The 13771-nt window shown below is 46.0% G+C and overlaps 1 protein-coding gene across 1 annotated transcript; it reads left to right on the forward strand.

Annotated features, from left to right (window-relative positions):
- The first annotated feature begins 3436 nt into the window (after nucleotides 1–3436).
- On the forward strand, nucleotides 3437–13153 carry LOC138747674 (keratin, type I cytoskeletal 47 kDa-like). Its single transcript, XM_069907157.1, has 8 exons — nucleotides 3437–3922; nucleotides 4541–4623; nucleotides 6044–6200; nucleotides 6302–6463; nucleotides 8185–8310; nucleotides 8399–8613; nucleotides 11379–11440; nucleotides 12934–13153. Exons 1-8 carry the CDS (start codon nucleotides 3470–3472, stop codon nucleotides 13035–13037), a joined length of 1362 nt encoding a protein of 453 aa, XP_069763258.1. The 5' UTR covers nucleotides 3437–3469; the 3' UTR covers nucleotides 13038–13153.
- The last annotated feature ends 618 nt before the right edge of the window (nucleotides 13154–13771 follow it).

The raw sequence follows: 13771 nt of genomic DNA on the forward strand, positions 1-13771 counted from the left end.
TTGACCTGTGAAGCTTCTGCTTGGGTTTCATTCACCCTCTGCTTCTATACTCATCCTCTGCATGTAACAACTTTAGGTTTTGTAAGCTCCGTTCCATTAATGTGCCATTAGCAGTTAAGATTAGAAGTAGGCCATTCGGCCTGTTGAGTCCGTTCCACCATTCTCCCACTTCTCTGCCTTCTCCCCAGAACCCAATAGTTGGGCCTCCATGGCAGCAAATTCCAGCAGTTCACCCGTCTCTGGCTAAAGAAATTCCTCTGCATCTCTGTTTTAAATGGGCGCCCTTCAATCCTGAAGTTGTGTTCTACTTGGCCTTGACTCCCCTACCATGGGAAAAAACTTTGCCACATCTACTCTGTCCAAGCCTTTCAACATTCAAAATGCTTCCATGATTCTCATTCCTCTAAATACCAAGGAATAGAGTCCAAGGGCATCAAACATTCCTCGCATGCTAATCCCTTCATTTCACGAATTGTAAATCTTCTCTGATCTTTTTCCAGTGTTAAGTTTATATCCCTGAGCTTGTACAAAGTGTTTCATGGCTGATGTGTTTCTGTTTAATAACTTATCCCAGGTACCACCTGGATTTGTGGTCTGCAGCTCAGCTCCAGGCGAAACCATACACCAAGGATGTGAACCATCTGTGCAGGTGTTGGCCGGGCAGGTTAGCCAAGTTGGAATCGGAATCAAGTACAGGGTTGTTGACAGGAAACAAAGCCAACGGCTTCAGCCTCACCAGTCATCAGCTGGAGAAACCTCCTGCCCACTCTGATGCAGATGCTGGCCAAGCCACTTGCCATGATGGAGAGAGAGGGGAGGTAAGATAGTTGGTAATGGGGCAGAGATGATGCTGTGTTTTCATGCGATGTCTCCAAGGGGCCACACCACTGAGAAACAGGAGGGCTCCAGGGTAGATCACTGGACATCAAGGAATTGAGAATGAACAGCGTGCTTCAGTATTGGAACCATTCAGTGAAAGCTGAGATCCTGAAAGATGCTTGGCAATTAACTGATTTTTGCTCACATGAATTGAGTATATTGGTCATCAAAAGAAAGAAAAATGTTTTTAATTGATTGTGAGCCAGTAACTATCCAGTTCCTCACTCTCGATAATTCACCATCACTGATCAGGCTCCAGCTCCTGGATTGTTACTGAAGAATGAGGAAAAATTCTGTGTCCCATGGTGAGAGAGCCTCGAAGGCGCAACTTCGGGATTGAAGGGCGTACACTTTGAACGGAGATGCGGAGGAACTTCTTTCTCCAGAGGGGGGGTAAATCTGTGGAATTTGTTGCCCCAGACCACTGTGGAGGCCAGGTCATTGGGCCTTGAGATTGATAGGTTCTTGATTAGCCAAGGCAGTGGGGAGAAGGCTAGGCAGTGGGGATGAATGGGAAAATGGATCAGCTCATGATTAAATGGCTGGGAAGACTCGATGGGCTGAATGGCCTAGTTCTGCTCTTATGCACTTATGGTCTTAAAATCCAAGCCTGCCTCATGATCAGGATGGAATTACATTACAAAACTTGCATAACCTCACCAGTGAAGTTGGTAATGAAGGAAATTGTTTGGTGAGGGAAGAGGTGTTGGGGGGGGGGGGGGGGGGGGGAAGAAATGACCAAATCTAGCGATGGAAGGAGGGCACTCAGTCATTTGGGTTTGCTCCATCAGAGATCAATGATGACCCATCACCCAACTCCATGTATCCACTTCTGCCTCTATTTCAGTACTCAAATATTTGTCTCCATCTTGCATCTGGTGCATAATAGCAAGCTATCTTCTTCAAGGGTCCGCAACTAATCTACTCTCAGTGCAAAGTCTATTCTTCACCTTTCTCAACACATATTCAGCCTCCCTCTTAATGGTGTGGACTTTAACGACAAACAGGACACAGTCCAATCTGTCATCATAAGGGTTAAGGAGTTGACTGAACCTGAACTGCCATTGCGTGATACACACCACTGACCTGACTGTAACCTCAACTCCACATCCTCACCCTCCCACAGCAGCCTTTCATCCAATTTATTACCATCAATCCAACTCAACGTCAAATATTGTATATCAATAAACTGCTTCCACTACACCTTGTGGGAGTTTCAAAGTCTCATGCCCCTCTGAAAGAAAAAAGATTGTCTGATCTTTGTCCTAAATGGATGACCGTTTATTTTTAAACTTGGCCTCATCCATTGTCAGTGTGAGGCCAAATGTGAACTTGAGGAACAACACATCTCATTCAACCTTAAACCGAAAGGTGTGAACAGTAATTTTTATTCTCTAATTTTTTAGGTAATCCCCATCCCAATCGGGCCCGCCTTTTCCATTTCATTTCTTACAGCATGGTTAGTGTAGCGGGTGGCACGATGCTCTTACAGCGGCAACAACCTGGGTTCGTAACCGGCGCTGCCTGCAAGGTGTTTGTATGCTTACCCTGTGTCTGTGTGGGGTTTCCCTCAGTACTCTAGTTTTCTCCCACCCTCTAGGTTAATTTGGGTGTAATTGGACAGCACGGGCTTCAATGCCTGTAATCGGCGTCTACGGTGCTGTGAATAAAATTTAAAATTTATTCCTTTGCTTTTTTTTCCTCTTACTTTTCTTTCCCCCTCTCTCCCCGTAATGGTTTCTCCATCTTTCCACCTCTTGCACCTTCTGTCCATTCACCTCTGGGCCCCTCCAGCAGCTTCATTCCCCCTTTATATACACGAGTCTGGATACATTAACCCACCATTTCTACCCATGGATGCTATCTCACCCATTGAGTTCCTTTGCACATTAATCTAGCCTGAATCCCCAAGCCAAGAGACAGATATCCAACATGGTATGCTCAATGTGGTCTTGAAACCTGTGTTGACTGTGGTATAGTCTCCCTGCTTTTGCATTCAATTTTCCTCGCAATAAGCAAAATGTTCTGTAACCTTTCCTCATTACTTTTCACACCTACAGTGCAGCAGTACAGCTGCCACCAGAACCAACTTCACCTCGGTCGTCCTGATGTAGAAAAAAAGGCAATGTTGGCTGTCACTCATCGGGAGAGCTTGAGGTCCATTTCATCCACTCATTCTCTGGATGAACCTCACATTTAGTATGTGGAAAACAAAAGGTCCTGGATAGCACCCATCATAATGACCCGGAAAATGGGGACAGGCTCTCATACCCCTGGGTGGGATGGGGGGGGGGGTAGGAACTGTTCCTCTGGGGCTCCTGGGTGGGGTGGGGTGGGGAACTGTTTCTCTGGGGCCCCTGGATGAGGGGCTGCTTCTCTGGATCCCTGAGGGGGAGGCTGTTTCTCTGCGGCTCTGTGACAGCCCGGCCAGCCCTGGGTGTGTGTCTGTTCAAGAATGGACAAGGTGAGCTGGAGGAGCCGCGGGCGTTCGCCTGCCCCACCCCAGTGTTTGGGCGGTGGGGCGGCTCGCAATGCGATATAAGAAGCGCAGCAAGCTGACGGATAGCATCGAACTGGTCCAGACAGCACGATGAGCCGCCTGCCTCAAAGCAACCTGCTCTGGAGCTCGCAGAGCTTCTCCGGGCGAAACTCGGGCTATCGTGGCGGCGGCGGCGGCAGCCTGAAGAGCTTCGGGATGGGCAAGGGGCGCGTCTCCTCCACCAGCCAGTCCTACGCTGTGTCGAGCTTCGGCGGCGGCTCCAGCCTGGGGCTCGGCTCCAGCCTGGGGCTCGGCTCCAGCCTGGGGCTCGGCTCCAGCTTGAGTATGGCATCTCACTCCCAAGGAGGCTTCGCCGTCAATAACGAGAAGGCGGCAATGCAGGATCTGAACGATCGCCTGGCCCTGTATCTGGAGAAGGTGCGCTCGCTGGAGACGTCCAACAAGCAGATGGAACTGCAGATCAGCCAGTTCTTTGAAAGCTCTGTCACCACCCCAAAGGACTACAGCTCCTACTGGGCAACAATCAAGAACCTGCAGGGCCAGGTGCGGGGGCGAGGGGCGCTGGAGGGGGCAGAATGGAAAGGTAGGGAGGAGGGAGTGCAATGGAAAGGTAGGGGGGTGGAGGGAGTGGAATGGAAAGGTAGGGAGGAGGGGGCAGATGGAATGGAAAGGTGGTGGAGGGGTCTGAGGGAGTGGAATGAAAAGGTGGGGAGGAGGGGGCAGATGGAAGGGAAAGGTGGGGAGGGGTCAGAGGGAGTGGAATGGAAAGGTGGGGAGGGGGGATGGAAGGAGTGGAATGGAAAGGTGGGGAGGTGGGCAGAGGGAGTGCAATGGAAAGGTGGGGAGGTGGGCAGAGGGAGTGCAATGGAAAGGTGGAGCACGGAGCAGTGTGGAAAAGTGGGGCAGACAGGGGTTCAGGAGACAGTTAGGGAGGGTGGAATGGGATGGAAGAGGGAGTAGGGACAGACTGATACTGGAGAGGGCAATGATGAGAGGAGGATGCTGGAGGGAGGAGGAATGTTCAAGAGAGGAAAGGTTGCAGGATGGTGGAGGGTGGGGAGAGCAATGACAGTAGAGGGAACATGATTCATGCAGGGAGGGAGAGGAAGGACTGAATGAGTGTGGAAATGGTCCTCACAGTACACATCCTGTCCGCCACAGATTAATGACCTGATCCTGGGTAACTCTGGAACCATGCTACAGGTTGACAACTCCAAACTTGCAGCTGAAGACTTCAAAAACAAGTTAGTATTGACCCAGCTGACAGTGAACCACCCCTCCCCTGACCTGCCCTTCCCACTGAATGCCTACTGAGCATTCATCTCCATCACCTTCTGGTACAGCTTGCTGGTGTGAGCAAGACCCTCCTGGTTTCCCCTCGCCCACATTTCAATTCAGTGCAGAGACTGTCAGAGAATTATAAATTAGTGCATTGTGGCTTAGGCTAGTTGCCTTGCAGATAAATGCAGCAAATCCTGGTGATTGGCATGTGATGAGTTATCAGTATTTGGTGGTAAACCTGGAGAAGCTGGGGCTCATTCAGCAGCATCCCAGTCTCGTATAGGATTCAGAGCCACAACCTTGACTGAAAATTTCTCTCCATGGATGTTGCCTCACCCTCTGCCACCCTCCAGGCTCTCCCGGTCTGCTCACCTAGTTCAGGTCATTTATTGCATGCCTATCACAAGATCCCCACATTTCCTGTGTTTCTCCCTTAAGTTGGCAAATTTACTGCCAAACCACTAATTCCAAGCTTTGTTAGATTTTTTACCTTGTTATCTGTTAAAGCTCATAATTGATAACATCACAGTGTTTGGTAATGACTTGCAAATAGCTGCTCTGGGACATGCATTCAGTCTTAAGCCAAAGAAGGCCTGTCGGTTGCAGAGAGTGAATTGATTTTACAATGAAGTGTAGGACATGACATTTGTGAAATATGAAGAAGTTGAGCACTGGGGATATTCTTGGAAATGAAAAAAACATTTACCAACATGATCTCTTGTTCCTGAGATCAGATTTGCTCCAGGTGTTGGATTGGATTGGTGGACTGTGTCTTCTGCAAGAGAAACATACTGTAATCAGAGACTTTACATCCCTTGGGTGAATTCACCCAAGTTAAAACATCAGAGGAGGCCCTTTGTCTCATGCGATCCACGGCAAACCCCATCACACACACTCCCTCACACCAATCCCTCTCTTTCTCCCTACAACAGAGGTTGATCTCCCATTGAAGTCAGAGCATTTGAGGAGAAAAAGGGCCATTGCTGGTAAAGCTGTTTCCTCCAGCTGATCTAATCCTAAACTCTGCTGCTCTTCATGGAGTTTGCATGTTCTCTCTTTCACTGTGTGGGTATCCTCCACATTCCAAAGCTACATGGGCTGGTGGGTGATGGGTGGAAACTGGAGTTGGAGGGAATATGAGGGGAACAGGTTGCAGAAGGAATCACTGAAGGAATGGGATTGGTGTGTCATCTGCCATAGAATTGATGGGCTGTTTCTGTGTCATATAGAAATACTCTCCCTCACTGTCCACCACCTCTCCATTCAGGGGATCAAAATAAACTGTAAAACCTTCCCAGAAATCACATCAAAACATGTAAGAGATACTGGCAGCCAAGTATTGGTCCACATTAACCATGATCACCTGGTTTCCCCTCTCTGTAGATATGAGAATGAATTATGCATCAGGACGTCAGTAGAGAATGATATTAATGGACTGCGTACCATGTTGGATAACATGACGTTGGAAAAGAGCCAGTTGGAGACAGATATTGAGAACCTGAAGGAGGAGCTCATCTACATCAGGAAAAACCATGAGGATGTAAGCAATGGGAGGAAATAAAAGCACCCTTTCTCTGTCAATTGCCATCGAGTGCTGTATCAAGAACCAAAGAGGTAACTGACTGAATGTTTTCTCCACAGATGTTGAAGGAGCTGCGCACTCAGGTGTCTGGAAACGTTTCTGTGGATGTCAAAGCGGAAAGTTCCATTGACCTGGTGAAGGCTCTGGAAAAAATTCGGAATAAATATGATGCAATGATCAAGAAGGACAGGGAAGAAACTCAAGAATGGTACAAGCAGCAGGTAACTGGGAAAATGAACGTGCAGTGTTACTCCAATCTCTACACTGTTGCATGACAACTCGGTGTAGATGATTCAGCCACTCATGCCCTGTTCTACCACCTAAGAGATCTTGCTCAATCTATTTATACAGTTGGATATATATTTTAAATTTACATTTGGTGTTTTGCCCACTCCCATGTTAAAAATGAGTTAAAATTCCTGGTACCTCCTGCATGTAGAAGTGGTAGCATTGTGAATGTGAGCTGACGAGCCTGCTTCTCTACTGGTTGACTCTAGAACTGTGGAAACATTTGGCTCTAACTTTTAGACACATCTCCCAGCCCTGCCTGAGCAACTCTTCCTCTCTCTAAACATTTTGTAATTTCCCATTAATGTCTTGAATATCAAACAATCTATAAATATCAATCTTTCCACACTGCAGTGCATCTAACTAGAGTTTCCATCCCCATAATTAAATCCCAAGAGTTCAGGTTGTACTGTTTAAGCCCTCTTGTACTTCCTCTGATTCTCCTGAGCCATGGTGCCTGACTGCCCCCAGGGTTTTGTGCAACTTCTTTTAACTGGAGTATTGCTAATTCCCTTGAGCTTCCCTTTCGATACAAATGCTTATCCCATGTTATTTTACCTTTCAATCTACTACCTAAGAGGGGTGTCTCAAGGAAGCAGCCTCTATCATTAAGGACCCTCAACACCCAGGCCATGCTCTTTTCTCACTGCTTCCATCAGGAAGATGATACAGTACCCTCACGCACATCCCAATGGGGCTGACGGGATCTATCTTGTTAATTCAACTCTCTGACCAGTGTTCTCCCTCTCTATCCCTCGGCCAGTTTTCCTGGTCAGAGATGAGAGCAGAAGATCAAAGATGACATGGGTGATTGTGCTGCATTTGCAGTATTGTTTGTGTTTTAAGTTTGGGTGTGTCTGCATGCTTTTGCACTGAGGATCACAGAATGTTGTTTTGTCGGGTTGCACTTGTACAATCAGGTGATAATGAACTTGAACTTTTGATGAAAAGACAACCAAGGTCTCGGGTGGGTTAGAGAGTTCCATGCATTATTATTGATTGTATTCTGGTCAACTTTTACCCCGTAACTAAATGAGATCAACTAACTGTAGAAACCAAACGCTGGAGAAACTCAGCAGGTCAAACAATATCCTTTGTGTAGCAAAGATGAAGAGACATAACCAAGATTTCGGGCTTGAGCCCTTCTTCAAGGTAGGGCTCAAGTCTGAAAAATTATTTATGTTTCTTTGCCACATAAAGGACACTGTTTGACCATCTGAGTTTCTCCAGCGTTGTGTTTTTCCTTCAACCACGGTGTCTGCAGACTTTCATGTTTCACTGCTCTGTGGGAGCTTGTGTGCCATGTTTTGTGCAATGTTCCTCACCACTGTGTGAAATTGTATCTGATAATGCAGGTCTTTCTTTCATGCACTCTGCTCAATTCATCCCTCTGCCTTCTTTGATCTTGTTTTGACTCACTGAGTTCCTCCATCATTTTGTTTTTGTGCACTGTTCCAACATCTCCAGTGTTGTATCTTGTTACATCATCCAATGATTCTGTTGCACTCCCCTTTTCAAATATATCATTTTGGATTGCTTTGTTACCATTCTCAATGACATTGTCATAAATAGCTGGTCACAACTTGATACTTAGACTGATGGTGTCTTTGATCGTTGATCGGTGTTGGCCAAACATTTGTTTCCTCTGTTTCAGTGTATTTTAGTGCAACAGGACGTTGTTGACAATACTGGAGCTCTTGAGGGGGAAAAGAGCCAGCTCAGCCAACTGAAGCACACCTACCAGGGACTGGAAACCGAGCTGCAGAGCCTCCTCAGTATAGTGAGTACGGGGAAGGAGTCGGGAGATTTGGACAACCATCATCCAGTCACTGGGGAACCCTGTCTCACCATTCACTCTTTGCCTGCAGATCGCTTCTCTTGAGGCAAATCTGAATGACACCGACTGCCGCTATGATGAGGAGAGGAGGAAACTTGAGGGCATTATCTCCAGACTGGAGATGGAGTTGGGAGAGATCCGCATTAGACTCAAATCTCAGACAGAGGAGTACTCCAAGATCCTGAATATTAAATGCAAGTTGGAGCAGGAAATTTCCACCTACCGCACACTACTGGGTGGATATGGGTAAGGAAATAACCAGCTAACAATTTGGCTATGTAAAATTCAAGAGGTCATTCAGATGTCATCTGCTTCAATACCATGATTGCTTATGAATTCACATTGAATGATCAACATTGATTAGTACAGGGATGACAGATGGGAATAAGCAAACCCTTCCCAAGTTGGAATGGTGTTCCTCACCCAACTTTATGGTGACAATTTGGCCAACGGGAATAATTTTAATGTTTCTAATTTTTCTGGTGACATGAAAACCAGAGGGACTGGGAACATGCAGAGCGACATCAGGAAAAGCAGTCAAACTGAGAGAGGGGCAGTGACAGAGCAGATTCAAAGCATGAGCTTACCTGCATTAGTAGCACAAAAAGAATTGCCAAGAATTGGGAAATGTTGACGTTCAAAGGAGTATGTGTTCTTGCACACCAAAACTCTAAAAGTCCACTTGCAGATGTGTCAGGCAATTTGAAAAGACTTCATTGCAAGAGGATGTGCAAGATGTCTTAAAACAAAAGTACAGACCTGAGTGAGTCTACACCTAGAAATTTGGTACACGCTGTCAAGGGAGTGCAGTGAAGATTAGTGACAGCAGATTAATCACACGAGGAGAGCTTGTGTGGACAAGGTCTCTCTTCATTCTTCTACAGTCCAGAGAATAATGAGGTTTCATTGGAAAAAATGGATGGGCATGGATTGGTATGGGGAGGATTGTTTTTCCCTGAGAGAAGAATTTTTGGGAACAATTTTTACAAGCTCTATCAGAGATTCTTAGGATCGAAGTAGAACCTTGCCCCTTTATTGCTTTGCTTCGCTATTGTCAAAAGGAAAATATTTCTTTGAATTGAATTCAAAAAAGAATTGAGCCTTCATTGATAGTCAGACGAGCAATTTTGATGAAGTGGAAAGACAGCTGAGCACCAACTCCTATACAATGGATACAGGACATTATGTCTTGCTTGAGCTTGGAGAAAATTAGAACATTAAAGAGATCAAGATTGAATTTGACAAGACATGGGCTCATTTATAGACTATTATCATAATTTGAATACATAGGCGGAGATGCTCTGGGGGGTTTCTTGTCCAATGTTGTGGAGCTCAGACTTGATTCTTTACATATTAATCGCTAGTGACTGTGTTTAGTGGGAGGGGTAGATTAGTATGGGAGGAGGGGGTGGCTTTTTCTTTTTCTCCTTTTTTTTCCTCTTTTTTTTCTTTTCTCTTTATAAGACCACTTTAATTAGACAATTCCTCGTGACTACAGTCTAATAATAGACTATGAGCTGAAGTTTTCCTAAGGGATTTTTTATTGTATTTGAACGTTTATATATAAGATAATATACTTGTGATTCATATTCTGTATTCTATTGTGCGATTATTGTTTGCTCACTATGTAACATGTAATACTTCTCTCTTCCAAATTAATAAAAAAAATTATAAAGAAGAAAAAAAGCTCTAGAACTACAGATGGCGGCCTTAAAATAAAGGGAAGACCATATAGAATTGAAATGAATTTCCTCACTCATAGGAGGATCATGAAAACTGAGGGGAAGAATGGCTTGCTCCTGCTCCTATTTCTTGTTCTCTTGTGTCTCAGGATGATTGAGGTGTGGAGTGAAAGTTCACGATTATTTTATTGTCATACAATAAAACAGAAAATGTGGCATTACACAAAATTTCCTTTAGTCTACCATAAAGGCAAACAAAGATTCGCTCTCAGCAAAAATTGCCCAGTGCCTCTTACAGCCAGAGAAAGAGAAGCAAAAGAGAGCCCTTCCCCCTGCCCTCCCAGAGTCACTGCGTGTCCATAGATTCGCCTCTAGAGCTCCCGTGGCCTCCACAGCCACCTGGCCTTCAGTCCAAACCATTAGCAACCCGAGCTCCAAATGCACACACCTCTGACGTGATCAGGAACCTGGCACATTTTCTATTTGGACTGCTGATGTCAGGATAATCTCAGTGGATAAAAAGTCATGTGTGGGTGGGAGGGGCCAAGAACTCTGTGAAGGTGGGAGAGGCAAAGAGAGGGGTAGGGGAAGAGAACATGGAGCAGTGGAGGTTTTAGTGGAATGTGAAAATGGAGCAAGTGATAGACGGGGTAGGGCCGTGTAAATTTGAGTAACAGAGTATGGTATTCCTCCTGGTAACCCACAATGTAGTAGCATAAATACTGAATTTAACCTCATCTCAGTCTCGTTCCATTTTTGCCACCTCTCTTTTACTTGATCCCATTCCCATTTTGCTCTTAAACCTTCCCCCAGAAGTCTCCTCCCTAACTGTCCCTCTACCCCTCCTGCCTTCTTTCATCTTGGATTCTTGACCCCTCCTCAGCACTCCTTGCCCTTTTTATGCCCTTTCCCACTTTTACTCTCCACAGGGGGTCACGACCGAAAACGTTAACCAATTCTTCCTGCAGACAATGACCTGCTGAGTTCCTGCAGCTTCTCATTGCTTGCTCAAGATACCTGCAACAGCATTTCATGTGTTTCTCTGATCCCAGTGGGTTGCAGAGCAACAGATTGGAGCTAGATATTTTGCCCTAGGAGTAATCTAGATCCAACTTCATACATTGTCACTCAGATTACCAGGATAATGTTTCTTCTGTTGTCCAGTCATTCAACAATTGGTGCCACCCCATCTCAATGAAACACCAAATATAAGCAGACATCACTCGGGTGTGTCTTGTGTATGTGGCAGGCTCTCTGCCTTCAAGCTCATGCCCAGCCCTTGTGTCTTTCCTGTAGCCCAAACTTACATTTTGCTCTTTGATTTTTTAGGAGCCAATCCACTAGCCAAAAAACCAGCCAAGTAGTGAAGACTTCGGCCTTTGAATCAAAAAGTGAGTTTGAACCTTCTTTGTCATTTTGTCACAGCTGCATCACATGGTCGTGCTGAGACTGGTTGACAGCAACTGAGTGGAGAAGGGAAAGTGCTGGTGACCTTTAACTACACTGCACAGGGCTGAAGACATGCACCAAAATGACCCATGACCCCAGTCACTGCTCCAGTGCAGTTAAAGCACTTCAGCAATACAACATTGCTGTCACCGAGCCAGTTGGTAGAGTTGGCTATGAGGAGAATGCAGAGTGGTATCCGGGACGTTCAGACACATTAAGTGAATGGGCTAGGACACAGCAGTGCATATTCCCTTTGACTTTGGGCAGCCCAGCAAGTGAAACAGTCTCCAAATGTGGGCTCAGCCAATCAGGTTGGAGATGAGAAAAGATTTCTTCATATGGTGTGCGTAAATCTTTGCAATTTGCTGCACTAGAGGGCTGTAGAGGCTCAACCACTGAGAATATTCGAAATGGCATTAGATTTTTGGATATTGAAGGAATCCTGGGATATGGAGTTGATGCAAGAAAATGGTACTAGTTAAAAATGAGCCATGGTCTTTGTGACTGGGAGAGTAGGGATGAGGGACTGAATGGCCTTCTCTTGCTTCTTGCACTCCAATCAATGAGGAGGAGAAGCAACAGAGCGTCCCTTTGGAGACACTGAGTGTCCATGGATTAATTTCCTGCATTTCCATAACTCCTATAGCCTGTTCCAGTGGCGACCCTGAGCTACTGGTTCCAAACCCCCAAAAAGATTGGGAAGTTGGTGACACCCAAGATCCTACAGGAGCCCTGCTCACCATCGGCACCCTCTCAGATCCCGGTCCTGATACCCGTTCCCTGAGCCCCTCTCTGGTCCACTCCCATCTGGTATGCCATGTGCTGGTCCCTTCTCAGAGTGGGCGGGGTTGTTGGTGGGGGAGGGGGGGATGAGTTGCTCTGGAATCCTGCACCTTGCACTCCTTCCTTGCTGCCCTCAACCTTCATGGTCTGGACTGCAGAGCATGGCCACTGCCCTCTTGGGCATGGACCTCTGTGAATTTGCCAAAGTATAAAAAGAAAAACACCATCTGGCCCTTCTACAGGCTGTTTAAAACCTGGGCTGCTCTTATAAGAGGAGATTGGATGAGTACATGGATGTGAGGAGGTGGGGGGGTTCTGTGCTGGGAACAGGTAGGTGGAACTAGTGGGATTCACTTAAATTGGTGCGGACTAGAAGGGCCGATATGGCCTGTTTCCATACTGTAATTGTTATATGGTTATATAACTGGGCAGCAGGACCCTGCAGAGGAGGCCTGTGTCTCTGCTCCCTGCCCTCCTGATTCCACACCACAGCAGTGCTCTGTTCTTTACCCAGAAACCTGTCCCACCAGAGAACAAAAGTTAGTTGAGGGTTGAAGTGTTAATATCATAAAATTTGACCTTCTTAACTGTTGTTTTATGTCTATCCTGGGCACGCATCTCATGAAATGACTGATTGACAATGTTTTTAAAGGCCCTGTTGTTCAAACTACGCAGAAGACCTACACTGTTGTGGAGAAAATTATTAATGGAAAAGTGGTATCTTCACAAATGGAGGAAGTTCAGATGGGAAATTAAGCAAGACGTTTTCTTTTGGAAAAGAGCAAAAGGAATCTGCAGAAATGATAAGCACAGTTGCCAATAAGTTTCCGCTCTCTGTATCTCTGCAAAGTTAATAAAAGCTTGGGAAGCGACGATCAGCCTGAGTAGCCTGTTTTGCATTCAGTCACCAGTCTTCACCATTGCACCCGTTCAAAGTAAGCAGAAGGCCAATCTGTCATGGAAAGCCAAAACCTTGCGAGGTTCTGCAGTTGAACGCTGTTAGGATTGGGGATGGGGTTTTGAGAGTGAAGCTTTCCTCTGTTGTGCATTTGGATGATTTGAAACTCATTCCCGGAACTCATTCTTTACTTCTGTGGTTGATTCCCATCAGTCTGCTGACCCTTTTACCATTAAATCCTGGGGATTCTATGAAGAAAATGGCAGGGACTGGGGTTGGCGGGTGAGGGGGAGCTGAGAATCATGGTTTCACTGAGAGGGCTGGATGGAAGGGACCTCATTTTCGTTTATTGTCGCATGTACTAATATGCAGCGATAGAGGTTGTTTTGCAAACAGAGTACGTACAGGGTACAAGTAAAACATAGTACAAAAATGGAGGATTACACAGAGAGACCAGTAGGTATGGAGCAAAGGCAGCATAATTTCTCAACCTTGGGTTTCATTCAAGACACTGATAACAGTGGGAAACAAATTGTCCTTCAATCTGATAGTGCATGATCTCACACGTGAATCTTTTTTTCCCATTTGGAGG

Source organism: Narcine bancroftii, chromosome 12, assembly GCF_036971445.1.
Source record: "Narcine bancroftii isolate sNarBan1 chromosome 12, sNarBan1.hap1, whole genome shotgun sequence".
NCBI classification, from domain to species: domain Eukaryota; kingdom Metazoa; phylum Chordata; class Chondrichthyes; order Torpediniformes; family Narcinidae; genus Narcine; species Narcine bancroftii.